This window comes from Microcaecilia unicolor, chromosome 7, assembly GCF_901765095.1.
Source record: "Microcaecilia unicolor chromosome 7, aMicUni1.1, whole genome shotgun sequence".
NCBI lineage: Eukaryota > Metazoa > Chordata > Amphibia > Gymnophiona > Siphonopidae > Microcaecilia > Microcaecilia unicolor.
This window is the reverse complement of record NC_044037.1, coordinates 213,736,514-213,751,455: the sequence shown is the minus strand read 5'-3', so window position 1 is coordinate 213,751,455 and position 14,942 is coordinate 213,736,514. Positions and strand designations below refer to the sequence as shown.

General features: G+C 43.1%; 1 protein-coding gene across 2 annotated transcripts in view; it reads right to left on the bottom strand.

Moving 5' to 3' along the window:
- PDE1A (phosphodiesterase 1A) overlaps positions 1-14,942 on the bottom strand; it is a 595,639-nt gene that overhangs the window by 460,970 nt on the left and 119,727 nt on the right. Inside the window, exon 1 of one of the 2 annotated variants that reach the window (XM_030209840.1) lies at positions 3,598-3,883. The exons of the other annotated variant lie outside the window; for it this stretch is intronic. Within the exon in view, the coding sequence (XP_030065700.1) occupies positions 3,598-3,650 (53 nt within the window). The 5' untranslated portion in view covers positions 3,651-3,883. Of the gene's footprint in view, positions 1-3,597; positions 3,884-14,942 lie in introns of those variants that run through there. 2 annotated transcript variants of the gene reach the window in all.

The following is a 14,942-nucleotide window of genomic DNA, read 5'->3' as shown; positions in this document are numbered from 1 at the left end:
AAATTTATGAGCATAATTTATGAACATAAATGTAAGAGCTCTGCTTTTTTTGGGGTATCAGGCCCTTAGAATTTATACATTGATTTTACTTATTTAAACAAGATAAAATATGACATCGTTCTTGACTTTAGGCATGCTTCTTGAAATATCTCTGCAGTAACTGTATTTCCCATGCCAGAAAAGCTATTAAAAGACAATGAACTGTTTAGTTTAAGCTGTACCAACGTGGAGTGTTAACTTCATCTTTCTGTGTGTTTCCAATGCATTAGGTTTCTTTTGTGTTTGGATTTTTTTTATTTCTGTCTTGGAGCTGCCAGGAACTGCAATTCACTAATGTGCTCTTCAAGCATGTTTATTTATCACAACAGCCTCACAGATCTGAAACACTGCAGATGTCATCAAATGTTGTCCAAAGAGAAACTGTATTGCGGCTTAATTATCCCCTTGCCATAAACAGAACTGGGGTTTTACTTTGCACATACAGAATCCTTGTTATCAGCGGTACAAATTAATCATTTGCATATGAGCACAATAACTAATTTATAAAAGTATTGATAGTAATTGCAGGACAATGGGAGTTATCCCCCTTTTCATATGCAAAGAAATAAATACATATTAGAGGTGAAGGTGTCCATGGTCATGCATATAAGATTTTACACATGCCATTTTGACAATAAAAAAGCAGTCCATAAATGACTATAAGGTCCTTTTACTGACCTTAGCACACCCTTGCACAGGTTTTTCCACACGCAAAGTCCATTTTTGCTGCAGCCAATTTTCAATTTTTTGTATTCATGGCCATGTGCCCTTTTTGCATATAGGACTAGATTATATAAATGGCACCTGAAATAATGGCTTAGCACTATTCTATTACTCATGCTTACAGTTAGGCATGGTTTATAGAATAGCACTGGAAACTGCGACTACATTTAAGTATTTTATTTATTTACTGCATTTATACCCCACATTTTCCCACCTATTTGCAGGCTCAATGTGGCTTACATAGTACCGTCAAAGGCGTTTGCCCAGTCGGTGGATAACAAATACAAAGTTGTATAGTGATTGTATGAGGTATAAGTGCAGGGTCGGAATGGATGAAGATTGCGTGATGTCCTGTTCGATCATAGTCATGCTGTGTTGGTAGGTGAAGATGGTTATGTGCGGTCATTGACCATTTACATCAATGAAAACCTAAATTAGGCGCGGATTCCGCTAATTCTATAACACGTATACATTTTCAGAATGCCCTCAGCCCGCCCATGTTCCTCCCAAGGCCACATCCCCTCTTTAGATCTGCACACTAGAATTTATGCACCTCATTATAGAATACGTCTAAAAAGATGCGGTGTAAATTCTAATTATTACCAATAGTGCCAATAATTGCTTATTACCCAATTATCGGCACTGATTGCTTCGTTACTCAATTAAGCTGCGCACACAAATTGGATGCAGTCCAGATTTGCATGTACAACTCAAAGCATCATATACAGAATTCGGGGGATAGGGGGAAATTCAATAAAGGGTGCTAAATGTTAGGTGCCCAAAATTTGTGCACTACGATAGTATTCTGCAATAACATCTGGGTGCTCAGATTTTGGTATAAAATAAAGGTAAGTTGGCATTTGGGCATGAACATTTAGGAGCCCTTTTACAACCGTGGGCTTACTGCATGGCAATTCGGAACTACCGCCGGCCCAACATGGACACCAGCAGTAGTTCTACCCCTAGCACGTAGCATTTCCAGCACTAGCAGAAATATCTGAAAATATTTCCACAGGGGGTTACCCTGCAGTAAATCGGGCAGTGTCACACGCTGGTCAGTTACCACCAGATTAGCTCAGGAGCCCTTACCGCCATCTCAACGGGTGGCGGTCAGTGCTCCCCCCCCCCCCCTGCATGGCCACGCAGTAAGAGCAATCTTACCACATGACCATTTCTTCTTTCAGCCTTTTTACCCAGTGCAGTAAAAAGCGCCTCAGCTCACAGCAAAAACAGCTGCCGCTGCTAGTGCAGGACCTCTTTAACCGCAGCTTAGTAAAAGGTACCAGCACTCAAACCACGTAAAAGGCAGGTGTAAAAATGTTAGCGCCTAAATGTTGGCACCTAGCATGCAACTTACAACATTCTGTGACCCGCCCACGTGCGCACCTCCTGTGCAATTAGGCACTAAAGCACTTAGATGCGCTCTTACAGAATAGCACCTAAATGCAATTAGATGGCTACCTGCCATTTACTCCCTGTTTGAGCACCTAACTTTCATTTGCTGTTATCAGTGAACAAAAACCCACAAATTTCTAAAAGTCACTAAAAATTGTGTGTGTAAATTTGGGTACATGTCCAACATGCAATTTAATTAAACAACAAACTAAGAACCAATTATAGGCTTGTTAACAAGCAATTATTGCACTAATTCATTTTAATTGGAATATACAGTACATGCATAAATTTAGGCGCAGATCTTATGCACGAGTTCAAAATGGGGTGCGGAAATGGAAGGGTCATGGGCAGAATGGGAACATTCCTAAAGTTAGAATATGTTATAGAATAAGGGAGAAATGTGCATAATTTAGGCACAAAGATTTGCACCGCATTTCAGTTGGTGCAAATGCATGCGCCTAAAGTTAGGCACGATTCCTGGGCAGAAGTGATATTCTATAAATTGCGCCTAACTTTAAGCACAGCTTATGGAATAGTACTTTTTTCAGTGCTGATTTTTTCCAGCACCATATATAGAATTCACCCTAAATGTACTTTTTCTGCACGATCTCATTTGACAATGACATGGGACATGTCGTTGCAAATGACCACCCATCCTTATATTTTAGCATGTAAATCACATCTCATAGACTGTGCAGAGATAGTGTTGTAAAAAGGAATGAAGATCCAAACATTAAAAAGTCCAGCTCCCTAATATAGCCATTGTAGTGAATAAGAGCAACATACAACTATATGTTTAAAGATGGTCTTCATAATTATAGACCACAATGATGGCATGCAGAACTTTTCTATGTGCAAGTCCTGCAGGGCAAATCTGACAGAGTAATCCAATTCAAACGGACAGAGAGCAGACAAATTTTGAAGAAGACCCTTCATTGAACTGGTGAAGAAAATAAACTAAAAAGAAGAGGTGGGGGGGGGGGGTAGCTTTTATGCAAAAAACTTTTCTCAGGCAATCTAATAGAGCTGTTAAAAGCAGACCATTTCTGAATGGCAGTCCATCTAAAAGCATTGTCTTTTGTCCGAATAAAATTGGACAGCTGATCATGTTTCATAAAAAAGCTTTTCATGCATCCAATAAAAAAAGAAAAGAAAGAAAAGAAAAGGGAAAATCCCATCCCCACAGCATGCATCTCACTTAATTTTCTGCATACTATGCCAACAAAGTTTAGAAAACTTAGAAGAAAAGGAAAATCCTTTCTTTGTTAAGTGACTAAAGGCTTCAGGGAATGTTTTATAGAAATTGTTAATGCAAATATGATATTTTGCTGACAGGAAGTTAACTTTAAACTAGATGCATTCCATTTCAATGATCTGTTACCTTTCTTCACATGAGGAAATATGACAATTTACAGCCAAACCTAAAACTGTGTTACTTACCTGAAGATAGGTCTCTGAAGGTGCTTTCTCTTAACTGTTATACAGTCACCCATTTAAAATGGGGAGAAAGTTTACTTTATCCGGGAAACGGCTCTTGAAGTGTCCCTGAGTGCAATCTGGAAACGTGTCCTTTGCTACTGTACTATGAAGAGCACAGAGGTTGTATTTCTGTGTTGCCGAAGGTTCCCGCTATTTGACAGCTGGGCAAAAAAAAAAAAAAAAAAGGGCCATAGAGGCCACATAAGACACACAGGTCTGTGCAACACCAAGCGGCACTGGCCGTGCTAAAGCATCACAACCAGACTGACTGAGTCAGAAGTCGAGTACAAGACTCCCATAAACTCCACAAGGAAAAAGTGAAACTTTGCCAAGTGGAACTCAGGTAAAAAAAAAAAAAAAAAGCATTAGCTCCTTAAAGCCACAGGAACACTACTTGAGCATACTGACCGAACTCCTAAGTGAATCATTACAAAGGATCCTAAATCCCCCAACTTTTTACTTTTTCAAAATAAAAGTTGTGCAGCTGTTTAAGCATTCCCGTGTGAGAGGCTTCAGAAAGCTTGGGCTGTTAAAAGAACTGTATACGAATTAATGAAGATAGATGAATCGAGTCTGTGTGCTGGCTGCACTTCAAGAGATTGTAATTATTTTACAATCTGGCTTTTATTCACTGTGCATGATGTGTAGATGTAACTATGCAAATTAAAACACTACGCATCATTGTTGGCATTCATAACCTATTAACCTACAGTTTGTGTAGCCAGAGCATATTTGTAACTGGTGGAAACTATACCAACATTAAGCAGACCAAAGTTGTAAAGTTAGAAAAATAAGTATTGTCTAATTTGAAAAATTATTTAATGAATTACATTAAAACTGGGTATTAAGGCCTAGTTATAATGTGGGTTACTCTCCCACGTATTTGTGCAGTGCTGCGTACGCCTTGTAGCACTACAGAAATGCTAAATAGTAGTAGTAGTAGTAGTGAAGGGCCCTTTTACTAAGCTGTGCTAAGAAATGGACTTAGTGTGTCCTTATTCGGGCCTTTCATCATTCTAAGCCCATTTCTAGTATGTCTGTCAGTACCAGCAGGGATAAGGCTCTCTCTGTATAAGAACCCACTGGAGAGGGGAGAACTGCATAAAATAGTTCAATATCAGGCTTGTTTTCGAAAGAGAAGGGTGCCCATCTTTCGACACAAATTGGGAGATGGGCGTCCTTCTCTCAGGGTCACCCAAATCGGAATAATTGAAAGCCGATTTTGGCCGTCCCCAACTGCTTTCTGTCGCGGAGATGACCAAAGGTCCCAGGGGCGTGTCGGAGACATAGCAAAGGCGGGACTGGAGCATGCCTAACGGATGGGCGTCCTCGAGCGATAATGGAAAAAAGAAGGGCAACTTTAGTTGGTCCATTTTTTTCTTACGACCAAGCTTCAAAAAGTTGCCCGAACTGACCAGATGACCACTGGAGGGAATCGGGGATGACCTCCCCTGACTCCCCCAGTGGTCACTAACCCCCTCCCACCCTTTTTTTGCCAGCCTGAAATGTCATACTCAGGTCCATTGCAGCAGTGTGCAGGTCCCTGGGGGGGGGGGGGGCAGGTATGTGTGTGTAAGCGGAGGCATAGCGAAGGCGTGGACGTCCTTCTTTCAAACATTTTGGACATCCTGAACTCCCCCCTTCCCCTACAGGGATGGCCAAATTTCAAGGGAGTGGAGTGGAGGAGTGGCCTAGTGGTTAGAGCACTGGTCTTGCAATCCAGAGGTGGCTGGTTCAAATCCCACTGCTGCCATTTGTGATCCAAAATCCAAATAAATAAAGGGAGTGTCAGAGGCATAGCAAAGGCATGGACGTCCTTCTCACAGAAATATCCACATTTTGGACGTCCTCAACTGCCGTCGCAGGGACGGAGGCATAGCGAAGGACGTCCTTCACCCATATTCTAAAAAAAAAAAAAGACGTCCCTGACGAGCACCTGGACTTGTATTTTTCTAAGGTTGTACATGGCAATTTATTTAAGGTTGTAGACGGCTATTATACAGCTTGTCTGCATGTATGAAGCCGTCTTTGGCATGCACTGGCTTCCCCTTCTTAGGAAGGAAATCGTGTGCAAATGAGTTAAGTGAGCAGCTCATTTGCATGCGATTTCCTTCATGCATGCCCATTCCTTTCCGAATCGCTAAGGGATCGGTAAGGGAAGGGCTTTTTCTGTTCAGTTAGTCCACTGCAGTGCCCCCTAGGGTGCCCAATTGGTGTCCTGGCATGTCAGGAGGACCAGTGCACTATGAATGCTGGCTCCTCCCATGACCAAATGAGTTGGATTTGGTCATCTTTGAGATGGGCGTCCTCGGTTTCCATTATCGCCGAAAACCGGGGACGAGCATCCCAACATTTATGTTGACCATTTCTAAAGTCAACCTAAATGTTGAGATTTGGGCGTCCCCAACCGTATTATCAAAACGAAAGATGGCCATCCATCTTGTTTCGATAATACAGGTTTCCCCACCCCTTCGCAGAGACGTCCTGCGAGGACGCCCTCAGGAAAACTTGGGCGCCCCGTTCGATTATGCTCCTCCACGGGACCCATTTACTACCGGTAAGCTGTGGTAAGCCCACTGCAGGCTTACTGTGCGCCAAACAGGAACTATCGCCTGAGCTATTGCAACAGCCAGGTGTTAGTTCCCACCCCCAGCACAAGCCATTTCCACCATTTTCTATTTTTCTAGTGCCAGTGTTTACCTAGCGGTAACTGGGCAGTGCTGTGTGCTGCCCGATTACCACCGGGTTAGCGCAGGAGTCCTTACTGCCAACTCAATGGGTGGCGGTAAGTGCTCTCCCCTGAAATGGCCGCACAGTAAGTGGTTCACTTACCGCACAGCCATTTCTTCTAAAAAAAAAAAAAAAAAAAAGAGAGACAGCCTTTTACCCATTGTGGTAAAAGGCGGTAAAAGGGGGCCTCAGTGTGCATCAAAAACACACGCTGATGCTAGCGCAGGCCCCCTTTTACCTCAGCTTAGTATATGGACCGTTATATTCTTTTTTATGTCCTTTGTGTGTTGAAATTGTCAGTTGTTTTAATTGCACTATTTGGCCATTTCAAGAAAAAAATTAACCCCAGAGCACTTACTGCCTCTTATTTAGAAGGCAGTAAAGGCTCAGCATTATGGATGCACTAACCAGTTAATATGGCGATAAAGTCAGTGCACTAGATGATTAATGCATCCATACTCATTCTCCAATTTTGACAAGGCCCCTCCCAAAAAATACAAAAAATAAATAAATACCGCAAGCTTAGCATGTACAGATGGCACAACTAATGTAGAACGCATTAGTGTGGCCTGCGTTAAACCAATTTTGCTGCATTAGGCATGCATTAGCACCCACCACAGCTTAGTAAAAGGACCCCTGAGATACTGCAGTTTAGTGCATATCACAACTGTTCGTTTCCCTAAACAGGAGTACACAAATGTTACCACCAGCAGTAATGTTCAAGCATTTCAGCCCATGGGAACAAGCAATCTCACCAGCTTCCCCCACTAATGCTTAAAGAAGCATGAAGACCTCACTTTCAGTACTCCCTTCCCAGCATGCTCCCATGAAGTGTAAAATTATAAAGCCTCCTCCCACACAAAATCTGGCCTCGTTGTGCTGCCAGCTGCCCCAAGGGTGCTTGGACCCTTCCTCCCATCCCAGGGTTAATGGTGCAGCAGCTATTCTCAGTTGTCCTGTTGGTGCTCTAGTCCAACAAGACAACAGCTGACCCATGGTTCCCCTTTGTCCCTCAGGTGAAAGGGGATATTCTGGTTGGCTTGGTAAATGGAAACCATAGTTGCTTATTCTGTACTATCACAGCTGGCAAATATTTATCGTTTGGCCAAAAGCCTATACTACATTTCCATTTATTCGAAAAATAAGGATAACTTTTATTAACAAACCAATTTAGATTACTCATAATATTTTTAGGACAATTTCCTTGAGTAAGTAGGTATGCTTGTAGATAGTCTGCCCTGCTGGTGAATTATTCTCTTCCCCCTCCCCCTTCTAATGGGTAAAAGTATGTATAGGGACTCTTTGGCCCTACCATAGAGTAAAATTACCATAGCAAGTACTAAGCACGTTCCCTTGAATATAGAATATTGCAGTACCCTGCAAATGTTTTGTGTTTCACCAATAGAGGGAGCAAAGACAAGTTTACAAGGAATAAAATTGCCAACTGCCTATATATAGAGAGGAGCAAATTTGGGAAGCTCTCTCCTAGAAAAGGGGAATATGAGAAATGAGTTTGGAATCTGTCCTGGAAAAAGAAAACTGATGTGAATTCTTCAGAGGAAAGAAAGGGGTGAAAAGACCCACAGAGGTGGGGGGAGGGGGGGGGAGTATCCCATGAAGTAGTATGTAGTGGAGACCAGAGTTAGAGCTTATTTATTTCGATATTATTCATAAACAGAAAAGCAGTTTCAGTCTGATTGTTCCCCTGGTTTAGGAGGGAAACTAAACCTGAAGAGAAAATCCTTGTAGATTGGATCTTCCAGAGGACAAAAAAAAGTAAAACCCATGACGGATGAAGTTGTGTATCAGTTTTTAAGCCTACATAGATCTCTTTAGATGTGAATAAAGGACCTATTCCCTTTATTACAACCTATTCCAAACTTGAAGCTCTTTCTGAAAGTTGTGGGGAAGTTTTTATACTCTGATGTATGCATTTGTTGCTTCTTGCATTTTCAATGAAACCTAAGAAAATCCTAACAAACACTGAAAAGTTCTGCTAACTTGCAACCCCTACCCTTATATGAGAACACTAAGGCCACCACTTTAACATTACCTTCAACAATATAAATAGCAGAATCATTGCTAAAGTGTAATAACTCCATCAAATAAGCTACACAGCTAGTGTTAGTGCCTACGCACTAATTCTGTGCACACACAACAAACTCTAGTGCACCTTAGTAATCATGGGCCCTTAATGTAATTACCCTTGAGTAACAACTTATAGAATTCCCTTTCATAACACCTCCAAGTTAGAAAATTCTTATATTGCCTTCCATACTGCATTGAAGACTAATTTGTTCGAAACTACTTTTGCTACTATCTAACCCTCAACTTAGGGTAGGGAGAAGGACGGTGAGTCCACAGTCTCTGAGTGTCTGAATAGATTAATGTATTTTATGTACCTCTCAGTCAATTGTCCTTTTCCTATCATACTATGGAGTTCTGCTTTTTTAAAATGTCCTTTTTACTGATTTTACTGTATACCGCTCTGACTTGTCCTTCAATAAGAGCAGTATATTAAATTCAATAAATGACAAACTGAAAAAGGCATGAGACAAATCCAACTCCAAATAAATAAAAAAATACAAGTATATTGAATCTCCCTTCTTCTACTAAGACATCATCCTATTTTTTTCTAAACAAGCTGTAAGTCACCTGATATATTCCCTGATCCCTAATTAATCCATGTTATACACTGTACAACCATTTTTATTGTACATTATAGTTACTTCATATATGTAAATATATTTACTGTTCTATTATGCACCATTATGGTTGTGGTTAACATATGTGCTGTAATGAAACACAGTGGCAAACTCTGTGTGTCTGAATAAAAAGTATGCTTAAGTCCCTTTCCCAAGGTCTGAAGGAGCCACAGTGGAGTTTGAACTGGGCTTCCCTGGTTCTCAGCCTGCTGAACTAACCATTAGGCTGTAAAGAAAGACATGACTCTGGGATCTATTATGTTATTTCAGTTTGGGGATACATACGTCAAACCTAGTTGGTATGTGTTGGTTTTAGGCCAGTACAGTATTGTTATTGGCTGCCGTGCAGAGAATTATTATGTACACTGTAATTCATCATAATTGTTTTGCCATGTGTTTTCTCAGTACATACATAATTGACTGAATGGTAGGACACAGTCTTTTTTTGTGTGTGTATGATGAACAATCAAATCTTATATTTATGATTTTAATAGGGCCACCCAACTTCAAAAGGAAAGCTACCATGTGACTGGCAGAATATTGGCATTTATGCATACATGGGTAAACATACATGTGCATATGTCATTATTCTGGCCATTTATATATGTTCCTGACTCCTAAATATTGGTGCTTTCCTTATTGAATTGTTTTCCCCCTCCCACCCCATCTCCCAGTGCTGCCTGCAGCAGCAATATATATGCAGATGGCCTTGCAACCAATCAGTGGCCATAGTTAGAGGCAGCCTGAAGATCCAGTCTCCTGGTTGGACACATCCTTGCAGTTGTTGGATTTGAGTACAGAGGAAAACAGAAACTAATGTAACGCAAAACAGTAGAATGGCAAAACTTAAAAAAGAGGTTTTAGCATGGTCCAAAATTTGAAACAAGCTTTCCTATCTTTAAAACAAGCTGTCTGTCACAAAGCTGTTTTTCTGAGCCGGCTTCATTACATTCTGAAAGTAATGACAGCCTCAACTATATGACATTTTTTCCCTTATTAGGGAGGAATCTAGAGACTGTTGGTGAAGATTTATTGATATTTTTAAAAATCAAAATATTAATTTACATCTGTGTGGTGGCTTAAGGGATGAGGAATATGTTTAGAGCAAAACTATACTTATTCTTTAAGAAGGGGAAATGGTCAATTCTCTAAGTCATAAGCAACATAAATTATCTAGCAGAGTCTTTCTGAAAGGAAAAGGAAGTTTAAATATTTGGGTATTCAAAAATGATTTCAGGACTCTCGCAATGAATATTCTGTTTACTTCAGAGCTTCTTACTAGTGGGAAAATATAACACAGAGGCAGAAAGAATGCTAGGCTTAAAGCAGACAAACTTGTGTTTCACATGCCCTGAATTCTGTGGGTCTCCCGTGAGATTTGTAATTCTAAAAGGGATTATAGCCTCTCCTTCCACTGTGAACTGTAATAAAAATTGAAACTTTGCTTCCATTCCTAAAAACTTGACCCTAAGATTTGTATTTTTCCTACCAAATTAAGCAAACACTGTTTTTGAGAATGTAAACATTTTTATTTACTTGCCTTAGGAATTACATTTAAGAGATAATTCTATAGAATAGGCACAAAAATTTATGTGCAGATTACTTGCATAAATGTTTAGATCAAGGGTTCTCAACCCAGTACTCGAGGCACTCCTAGCCAGTCAGGTTTTCAGGATACCCACAATGAATATGCATGAGATAGATTTCCATGCAATGGAAGCAGTGCATGCAAATCTATTTCATGCATTTTCAGTATGGACATCTTGAAAACCAGAATGGCTACTAGATGTGTCCCGAAGACTGGGATGAGAACCCCTAGTTTAGAATAATGGCATTTGCAACTGCACACAGTTCTGCCAAAATGCTATTCTGTAAATGCCCATTTAACTTTCATACTGTGCATTAGCAAGGGGGTGTACATGTGGGTGGGGGGATCAAACTCTGAAACACTGAATGCTGTAAATTAAGTACACAGTAAATGTTAAAAGAGCAATTCAATAACTGGGCATCTGAATTTACACACCACTTGCATGCATAAATGTACAGAATAGTAGTACTTTCACAGATAAGGTACACTTATGTGCATAAGTGGAAGCAAAACAGCTAAGCATCATTCGGTAAGGGCGCTGTTCTGACCTCTGCAAAGCATTCCTTGCAATGTATATTCAGATAGTTAAACCCAGTATTTTCTTATTACCAGAGAGAAGGCTCCAATTCTTAATCCAAATTCTTCCTTTAATGCAGTTGTGATGTGCTTCCTTAAGAATCCTGTCCCTTACAGAATTCAATTAGCCCCTCTCTCTGGGAGGATGAACTGGCATAGGCTGGTAATACACAAATACTTATCAGGTGAAAAACACCATGGATTCCTGAGGGCCTGAGAGGCAGGGCCAGTCAAACCCGGTAAGCGGGGTAAGCGCCGCAGGGGGGCGCCTGCCTTCAAGGGTGCCGCTGCGGCACCATACCACGCTGCCCTTGGTGCTTTAAATCTTTAATTTACCTCCGTTCCAGCAGCCGCGTCATTTAAAAGCCTTGCCCTGTCTCTAGCCTTCCCTCCCTTCGTGAGTTCATTCCGCAGTCCCGCCTTCTGACATCATTTCCTCGAGGGCGGGACTGCAGAACGAACTCATGAAGGGATGGAAGGCTAGAGACGGGGCAAGGCTTTCAAATGACGCGGCTGCTGGAACGGAGGTAAAGCACCAAGGGAGGCAGGGGATGGGGGCAAAGGAGAATCACTGGACAGGGGCAGGGTGGGAGAAGACAGAAAGGAGATGCTGGGGGGGGGGGGTTGCACGGGTGCCGGAGGGGGGGGGGCACGTGGGCACCAACTGATAGTCTGCAGGGGGGCACCAGAGACCCTAGGACCAGCCCTGCTGAGAGGACAAGCAGCAGTAGCACTGCCTCAGCATGCAGAGCTTTACAAGCATCTCAACACACTGCCTCTCTCACTCAAGGGCAGCTCTTGCAGCATGCTATCTTCTTTTTCTTTCACAGTCAGGCAGGCATTCAGAAGGCGGGGGAACCTGCTCCTCTCAGCAGGCATAGGGCCTGTGAAGCTAACAAGAAAGAAGAACCCACAAGGCACTGGGAATAGAGCTCAGATGCTCAGAAAGGGCTCATAATGTAAGGACTACAAAACTATAGGAACTTGTAGTTATATATATATATAGTAAGCCACATTGAGCCTGCAAATAAGTGGGAAAATGTGGGATACAAATGCAACAAATAAATATATATATATATATATATATATATATATATATATATATATATATATATATATATATACAGTGCAATCCGCTTAAGTGCAAGGGTCTGGGACCAAAGAAATACATGCAGTTAACCAGTGCGTGCACTTAACCATTGTGACCCAAAAAAGCTTGACATCTGATCAGTGGTGTGCTGGAGCCGGCTCGCAAGAGCCGCTTGTTAAATTTTGACAGCTCTTGCGAGCCGGTTGTTGTTGGGGGCGAGCCGGCTCCATTGCAGGAGGTAAGCATGGCAGGAGGGTGCCATCACAGGCCATGCTTACCTCCCCTGCCGCTTCGAAACATGTCCAAAGATGTCCTTCGCTCCCACCCTCCCCTCCCGCTCCCCTCCGTCTTTTTTTAATTACCTCCGTCGAAACTCGCGCGCCATTTAAAGCCCTGCTGCGTGCTGGCCGTCTCCAGGCTTCCCCTGCTTGATTCGGATAATGTTCATGCCTTAGTCCCGCCTTCATTCTGACATATTTTCCTTTTTTCGCGAAGGTGGGACTAAGGCACGAACATCATCCGAATCAAGCAGGGGAAGCCTGGAGACGGCCAGCACGCAACATGGCTTTAAATGGCGCGCGCTTCGACGGAGGTAATTAAAAAAAGACGGAGGGGAGCGGGAGGGGAGGGTGGGAGCGAAGGACATCTTTGGACATGCTTTGGAGCGGCAGGGGAGGGAGGAGAATCGCTGGATGGGTAGAGGGGGGCAGGGGAGAGACTTGCTGAGCATGGGTGGGTAGGGGGGGCAGGGAAGAGACCTGCTGGGCATGGGTGGGTAGAGGGGGGGCAGGGGAGAGACCTGCTGGGCATGGGTGGGCAGAGGGAGGCAGGGGAGAGACTTGCTGGGCATGGGTGGGCAGAGGGAGGCAGGGGAGAGACTTGCTGGCCATGGATGGGCAGAGGGAAGCAGGGGAGAGATTTGCTGGCCATGGACGGGCAGAGGGGGCAGGGGAGATAATTGCTGGGCATGGATGGGCAGAGGGGGGCAGGGGAGAGAATTGCTGGGCACGGATGGGCAGGGGAGAGAATTGCTGGGCATGGATGGGCAGAGGGGGGCAGGGGAGAGATTTGCTGGGCATGGATGGGCAGAGGGAAGCAGGGGAGAGATTTGCTGGCCATGGATGGGCAGAGGGAAGCAGGGGAGAGGATTGCTGGGCATGGATGGGCAGAGGAGAGAATTGCTGGGCAGAGGGGGCAGGGGAGAGAAGAGAATTGCTGGGTATGGATGGATAGAGAGGGGCAGGGGAGAGAGGAGAGTTTCAGGACATGGATGGCGAGAAGAGCAAGAGAAATTCTGGACATGGATGGAGGGCAGGGAAGGGAGAGAGAAGAAATGCTGGACATGGAGGGAAGATAGAGGAAGGAGATTAGATGAGGGAAAAGGAAGTGAGGAGAGAAATTGCACATGGATGGAGAAAATAGGCAGAAGCTGGATCCACTGTACAGTCAAGTATGCGGAGGACCAGAAATGAAGAAGAAAGGAGGAAAGAAAAGAAATAAATGGAAAGGAAGCCCTGGAAACGGAGTCAAGGGAACAGATAGAGAGCAGCAGAATCAGATACTGGACCAGCATGATCAGAGAAACAAAGTCACCAGACAACAAAGGTAGAAAAAAAATAATTTTATTTTCATTATAGTGTTTGGAATATGTCCACTTTGAGAATCAGGTGCTGAACGTTAAAAGTTTATGTTTATTTACTTATTTATGGCATTTTATCCCATATTAACATGAATTAGATTGGAACCTGGGATCATTTAATTTTTTTTTCCTGGAGAGAGTAATGTGTTGGCCGCTGTCCCCCCCCCCCCCCCCCCCCCCAGGTATAGCCAGCTCTGCAATTTTTTTTGGCGGGGGGGAGCGCAGAGGTGGGTGGGGGGCGCCGAGGTGGACGGGGGGGGGGGCCTGTTGTTAAAAATTTACCAGCACACCACTGCATCTGATATAAACATATGCACAGTACTGTTTATTATACGTAAAGTATAAAGTCTCCGTTAACTGATGTTAGGCTTACTTGAAGTAATCAGTCATAGTCCTCTGTACACTCTTATGTCTGTGAGTTCCATAGACTATGTCTGCCAGATGGTAAAAACTGTCGTAGCACTGACATCCAGTGGCCTCCAGATAGGCCCGCACGGTGTTGAAACTCTCCAGCGCTCTTGCAAAAGTGACAGGAGGTTGTTGAATTTCGTCAGCATGTGCCTCGCTGCTCATGTCATCATCTGTTTCATCATCAGCCGTTGCCTGCATGTAGGCGCATATCTCTACATCAGTGCTGTCGTCAGCTGTTTGTAGATCGTAATCAACAGCTACGTAGTGATGAAACTCCTCTTTAGTAACACCAGCTGGGATGTCAAAAGCCTGTTCATCTGACACATTTGCAACAGCTGCATCTGTTTCGATCCTCTCCACATCCTTAATAAAGCCTGTGTAACATGATTCCAGGCTTCTTTCTGCATATGTAGGGAATCCAACAGTGATAGGTTATGAGCCAGTTCAACAGCACGTTTATCCTTGTCAGTCTGGTCATCCATAACGCTCATCAGACGACGTAGCACAAGAGCCCGATAATGTTTTTTGAAATTGGCTATTATGCCCTGATCCATAGGTTGGATCAGA